The sequence below is a fragment of the Pyxicephalus adspersus genome, chromosome 7 (assembly GCF_032062135.1).
Source record: "Pyxicephalus adspersus chromosome 7, UCB_Pads_2.0, whole genome shotgun sequence".
NCBI lineage: Eukaryota > Metazoa > Chordata > Amphibia > Anura > Pyxicephalidae > Pyxicephalus > Pyxicephalus adspersus.
In genome coordinates, this window is record NC_092864.1 from 25,715,746 (window position 1) to 25,722,134 (window position 6,389).

At 47.7% G+C, this 6,389-nt stretch overlaps 1 protein-coding gene across 1 annotated transcript in view; it reads right to left on the reverse strand.

Moving 5' to 3' along the window:
- Window positions 1–4,702, reverse strand: part of KALRN (kalirin RhoGEF kinase) — a 144,763-nt gene extending 140,061 nt beyond the window's left edge. The window contains 1 exon segment of the mRNA XM_072417896.1: window positions 4,501–4,702. Within this exon segment, the coding sequence (XP_072273997.1) occupies window positions 4,501–4,570 (70 nt within the window). The 5' untranslated portion in view covers window positions 4,571–4,702.
- Between the last annotated feature and the right edge of the window lie 1,687 nt (window positions 4,703–6,389).

The window sequence follows — 6,389 nt, forward strand, 5'->3', positions numbered from 1 at the left end:
AATCATATGAGACAATGGGGTCACCAGATCTCTATCTAATCTCTATCTCTACAGCTAAATATTATCAGCACAAAACAAACCAGGAAATGTTGAAATATTCTATTTTCATACAGGGTGAATGTCCCAGGGATTCACCTCATGGAGATCATCAGTGAGTTTTTGTTATTGGTAACTGACATTTATAAATCCAACATGGAGTTCAGCGCAGTAAATCATTTGCAGAGCGCACAGCAAGATAACGACCTGCAGGGACAGAACTGACACCTGGTCAATAGGAGCATCCTAGGGGGAAGCAGATGTCATACCGAGCCTATAAAAATCACCAACCAGAACCGGAACCCAATAATTAGCCAGAGATCATTCACCAGCGACTATCAGGAGTCATGTGACAGGGTCAGTGCTCTCTGTACAGTGCCATGGTATATGTCAGAGCTATGTAAATGTATAATAATAGTGTGTGATTGTGAGGGAACATTAGAGTGTCAGCTCCTCTGTACAGAGACTGGTAGGACTGGCTCAGTGTTCTCTGTACAGCACTGCGGTATGGGTCAGAGCTATTTAAATGTATAATATTAGTGTGTGACTGTGGGGGGACATTAGAGTGTCAGCTCCTCTGTACAGAGACTGATAGGACTGGCTCAGTGATATCTGTACAGCACTATGGTATATGTCACAGCCATCTTCTAAATCTACATGCAGTAGATGACCAATACACACACTGTGGTTTTCTGCTTTACACATTTTCGGACAGTAATGTCACACAAAGGGCTGTTTTGGCACAGATATCTGCTGAATCAGCTCCCATTTGATCAGCTATGGATGCTCCTTTGACCTCCGCCACCCATGCTGGGACTTGTAGTTCTCCCACAAAGGTTTTAAAGGATTGAAGAGGTCTTTTCAGCGCTACAATCAGAGGAAGAAAGTCAAATATGTGAATCCGTCCGCAAGAATTACATAAGAAATGGGCCAAGGGTGGCCATTATGGCCAGGAATCAGCATAATAATAGTATGGGGGGGGGGGTGATATGAGCACATAAAATATTTCTATTCAATGCCTTGTTTGCCCTGTTTATTGATGGTTGTTTGTTTTATCTTTTGCTTATTTCTATAAAATAATGTTAAAAAACAAAAAACAACATGGAACCATAGGTGGCCCTAGGTGGGTGCAACGCTTGTGCTGCTGGCAGCGATATTCCAGGTCATCGAGGAGCAAACAAGGAATCCAAAATGTTTTATGGCATCTGAGGGGGAAGAGAGAAATCTCTGCTGAGAGGACAATCCGACCAATAAGAAGGTGAGGATGTACAGGATGTAGTGATGTATAAAACACAAAGTATCATTTATTTCAGCAAGAGAAATATGCACACCGGATCATCTCATTGGCCACTTCATCATGGGGAAGCCAATCACTTACAAGAACATCACTTCTGTATACCACAGTCCAGATCTCACTCTTTCTGGGGCCCAAGCTTATCAGACATACAGGGGCCACCCTGTCCCCTTTCCTCTGCATGGTGAATTTCAGATTCATCTTCAACATGTATGCAATGTTTACAGATCCATATTCCAATTTGTATGTATATAGCACAAACATACATTGTAGCGGTGTACAAGACAGCATGAACAGCCGCAGATCTCAGATGATGCCAAGCACAGGGACCAGGGACAGGAGGAGAACCTCATGAGCTTACAATCTAATTCTGCCCATACATTAATGAATAATTTATGGCTCAGATCTTTCACATGAAAACAATGAATCGATGCCACACGAAACATAGAAATTACAATGGGATGGAATCTTTTACCTCAACCAATCATGTAATGAGCAAATCATTCATTTAGAGGGCTGTTTAGGTTTTCACACAAGATTCACACAGAATTCACATTACAGACATCAGGCCCGGAGTAGAGGGACTTGGATTGGTTGAATTGAGTACTGAACTGATTCCAGTTGGCAGTGAATGATAAAATTACATGCCCTGACCCAGTGAATAGGCAGTAAAGGTGAATCTTGGCTTTAAGGAGGGTGAATCTGTTCCTCCATCCAGCAATGTCTCACCACCAAATGGTCGGAGTCGCGGCTCCTGGAAATGGGGGTCAGACGTCCGCCAGCAGTTGCCACCCTGTTGCTATGCCGCTGTTCCATCCTTCTCTGCTGCCTCATTCAAGGTCACAGTGAGGGAGACTGAACAAAGTGACAACACTGTGAATAGAGGGGACGGGGACACACAGAGAGGGGACTCCATTTCTATACTAATCACAGACAGACATTGCATTCTGATATTTCCTGTGTATGGGGGGTGATTACATAAATGTATTCATGTGCAGCATGTCATGTGTCACCAGGAAGTGTCACACTATCACAGAGATCACATGACTCCCCCAGACACAGAGGACAGCACCATCTTTGTTCAGGCATCATCCAGGGTCACCATCTATTCCCAGGACTGAGATTCCAGCTCACAGGAGACCACCATCATGTATATCCCGAGGTCTGTGCCGTTCCTGGCTGTACCTACAGATCAGCCTTTGGTGCAGCCTTACTTTGTGATTGGATACAATATTTCATTCTGATCACTGGGAGGAGACTGAGGAAATACTTCTTCCTGCCTGCAGCAAACTGATGACATCATCTCAGTCTACATAAGTAATTGGATGGTTTTTAATGATAAAGGTGGAGCTTTTCTGAAATACGATACTGTCAGTGTTTTGTGACAGCTCGGGGATTTATTCATATAGCTTTGTGAAGTTACTGGCAGGTCATATGACCGACAGGATATTCCCCTCACCGAGCTGCAGACATGATTCTGACAAGTAGCGTGTCGCAGTACACACAGGGACACCCAACACACCTACAGCTGGCAGGAAATCAGCAGCTCACCACCTTCCATGGCACAGCCGGCATCATTGATCTGATTGTTTATTGGTTCAGTGTGTTAGGCCTAGGCCAGTACACTCCAGTTTCCAGATCATTGCAATGAAATGCATTTTATCTGCCACCAACATCCAATCACTGCATCAAATAACCAATCCCTTCCTAAGATTGGCTCCAGAATGGCCCCACATGACAACATCTAGTCTAAAGATTTGATTGTAATGTGTGTGGATAGTGTCAGACTGATCACAGGCAGCAAAGGTGTCACACATGGTGCATCTATCAGTGACACCCAGGCGGAATGTGCTGCCCCTGGTGGTCACACATGGTGTCACAGACACGCCCCTCCCCCTCTGTTTCCATGGAAATGGCTGTATATTGCAGTATAATAATTCTGTGTCCCCAAATACACCGACAGAGAGAGGCTCAGATCTGGGGTCACTTGGGAAGAGGCACAGACCAAAGTCACCCCATCTGACCCCATCCACTGATCAACAGCGGCAGCCACAGATCCCCTCCCCCACTCTGCACATTTGTGATTGATGTTTTCATGCAGGGGCCACTGAGTCTGATTGAGGTTGGTGAAAATTGTACATGGAACTTGAATTTGGGTTCAAAAAGGGACAGAAACGTACAGATCCCACCCCATCAGTACCAAGGAGCTGACAATCTAGCAGATCATAGCAGACAGGCCGGGTCCATACTCAATCCATGCGGACCCCAATAAGAATATTTACATGGCTGACCATTATAAGGAGCTCGGGGGCCATACTATGACACAATATGAACTGATATCTGGCACTGACAGAACACTGAATACCTGCCATCCCCATTCACTGTCAGATGCCAGCTGGCACTTCAATCAGCGGGTCACAATGGCAAAACACCGACTGATCTGTGTCACATATCATAATGGGGTATAATGGACCGACACCAAGTGACCCCCACAGTGTACAGGGCAAAATCCCCTCCAGCATCTGCCCCAGGCAACATAGACCTGACCCCCGAGGCAGAATACCCCAACCACAGCTATGACAGCTTGTCACCCTGACACCATACAGGCCATAGAATAATACACCCACACTAAGTGACCCCACATCTGACCCCAAACCAGGCAACTCATCCAATGTGCATTCATTTCCCACCGGACTCACCGACCCATATTATACCAACACTGACCAACCAATATACCCGGCATGGATAGGTACAACTTACCCCCAATATACAGCGCACCCATCTGATATATAAAGTACATATATCATACAATGTGTCATATAATACACACAATCCAACATTGTTTACAATATACCCCATATAATACCCATAGAACCCCTTATAATGTACAACCTACCCCATGTAAATATAATATACAATGTATCCATGCAGTGTCCCCCCCCCATACAATCCCCGCGCTGTGCACTATACGGGGAGGCCAGAATAATGGAAACCCTCTCCGATCCCCCATATACAGGGCACAGCACTGATGTAGCGATCGGTATCCCGGGGTCTGCACACGCCGATCCCTATCTGGAGATCCCGGATGCCCCCAGACTGCACAGCCCGCTAGCCGGATCAGAGATCCCCGAATCGGGCACACAGCAGGGTAATCCATGGTGTCCCGGTACCTGTCCGGAAGAAGGCGTCCACCTCGGAATCTGCGCCTCCTCCATCCTCCGCTCCCTCTGCCGCGTTCATGTCTGCCGGAGATCTGATCAGCCGACTACAGCCCGGGGGGGTCCATCACCGCCCGACCGACCGCCTCCACCCCCGACCAGCACCGAGCGAGCCGCACCGAGCGAGCCGACCAGATCCTCCTCCCCCTCCAACTCCCCCTATTGTTCCCGAGCCGCCCCCTCCCCGACCACGTGACCGCTGCCACAGCCCACCGGGGGGCTCTGCCACAGCCGGGGGAGACCAGGGGGGAACTTGGGGGATCAGGACTGCAACCCTGTACCCCCCTAAAATGTATAACTGCCCCTACTAATCGGGAAAAACAAAATAAATCGGGGGAGGGGTTGGCTATGTTTATCATCCATCCCCCATAATGTATATAACTGCCCCTTCTGATTGGGGGACAAGGGGAATTGGGGGGCTGTATTACATCATCACATACCACATATACCCCCCACAATAAAGAAAGACGGGAATAGGGGGTAATGTTATCATTACTACCTACCCCCTGGGGCAGAACCATTAAATCACAGGGGGTCAGTTCTACATCAATGTACCCCCTAAAATATACAACTGCCCCCCCCAAGTGAAATTATGTGGTGGGATGTGGTCTTCTATGCTTATCTACCCCCTATTATGTATCATTTTTCCCAACTAATCAGGTAGAGGACACAGGGAATCTGGGGGAGGTTATTCATTAATGTGCACCCCTATAATGTATAACTGTCCCCCCCTCCCCGGGAGATGTATAAGGGGTCCACCTGGGGGGAGTCCAGGGCAGACTTCCCTTTAGCAATGTCCTCCTCCCTGTAGGATGTATAACTGCCCCTGTCTAGACAGAGACACCAGGACACCATTGATGGACCCCATCATGATATAGATTTGCCCCTCCTGATATTGGGGTGATTTGGGGAATACGGAGGTCTGCAGTCAAGCAAAAACCCTCCATAATTTATAACTGACCCTCCCATAGGGGGACATCCAGGCGTTCTGTAGTACATCAGCAGGTCCCCTGCCTCAAAAGGTATTATTGCTCCTCCATATAGTATAACTACCCCTCTCTCACCAGAGGGGCAACATGAGAATCCAGGGGTTTCTACCCTATCATCTACCTAATGTTCAACCTTCGAGCCTGGGGAAGGCATTGGATACCCCTATAAATTAAACCCACCTACCATCACATTATGAAAATGCCTTCCAGGAGGTTGTGTAGTTAAGGTGAGGAGGGGGGGGGGGGTCCAGGCAATATTGCATACCCCTATAGGTGCGTATAGAAGGTTTCATCCTCATAAATATACCCCCTGTAATATATATTATTGCCCCCGTTTCTTGTCATGTCGGGGCTCCTGGGGGATAATTAGTATGAATCAGGTTGGATTGGATTTGGCATTTCTGTCCCCATCAGGGAGATTTCCCCTCACTTCCTGTTATTTGTGTCACACAAGAATAGTAAGGTTTTACCGGGCAGAACAGCAGAAACATCCACACTTTGTGTTTTAGTGCAAATCAAGCAGGAGCTGTGGGCGCAACAGGGCTCCTGTTTCTGTGGGGTCCATAGGGGAGTGGTGAGGTGGGAAGGAGGAGGGGGTATAGATGTAACAAAGAAGGGGGGGGGGTTGTTCAATATACACCCTGTGGACCCATACTGCATTCCCTCTCATTACTGGTACCTGACCCCTGTACCCTGTACATCACACACTCCTGACCCCTGCACCCTGTACATCACACACTACTGACCCCTGCACTCTGTACATCACACACTTCTGACCCCTGCACCCTGTCCATCGTACATTCCTGACCCCTGCACACTGTACATCACACACTCCTGACCCCTGCACCCTGT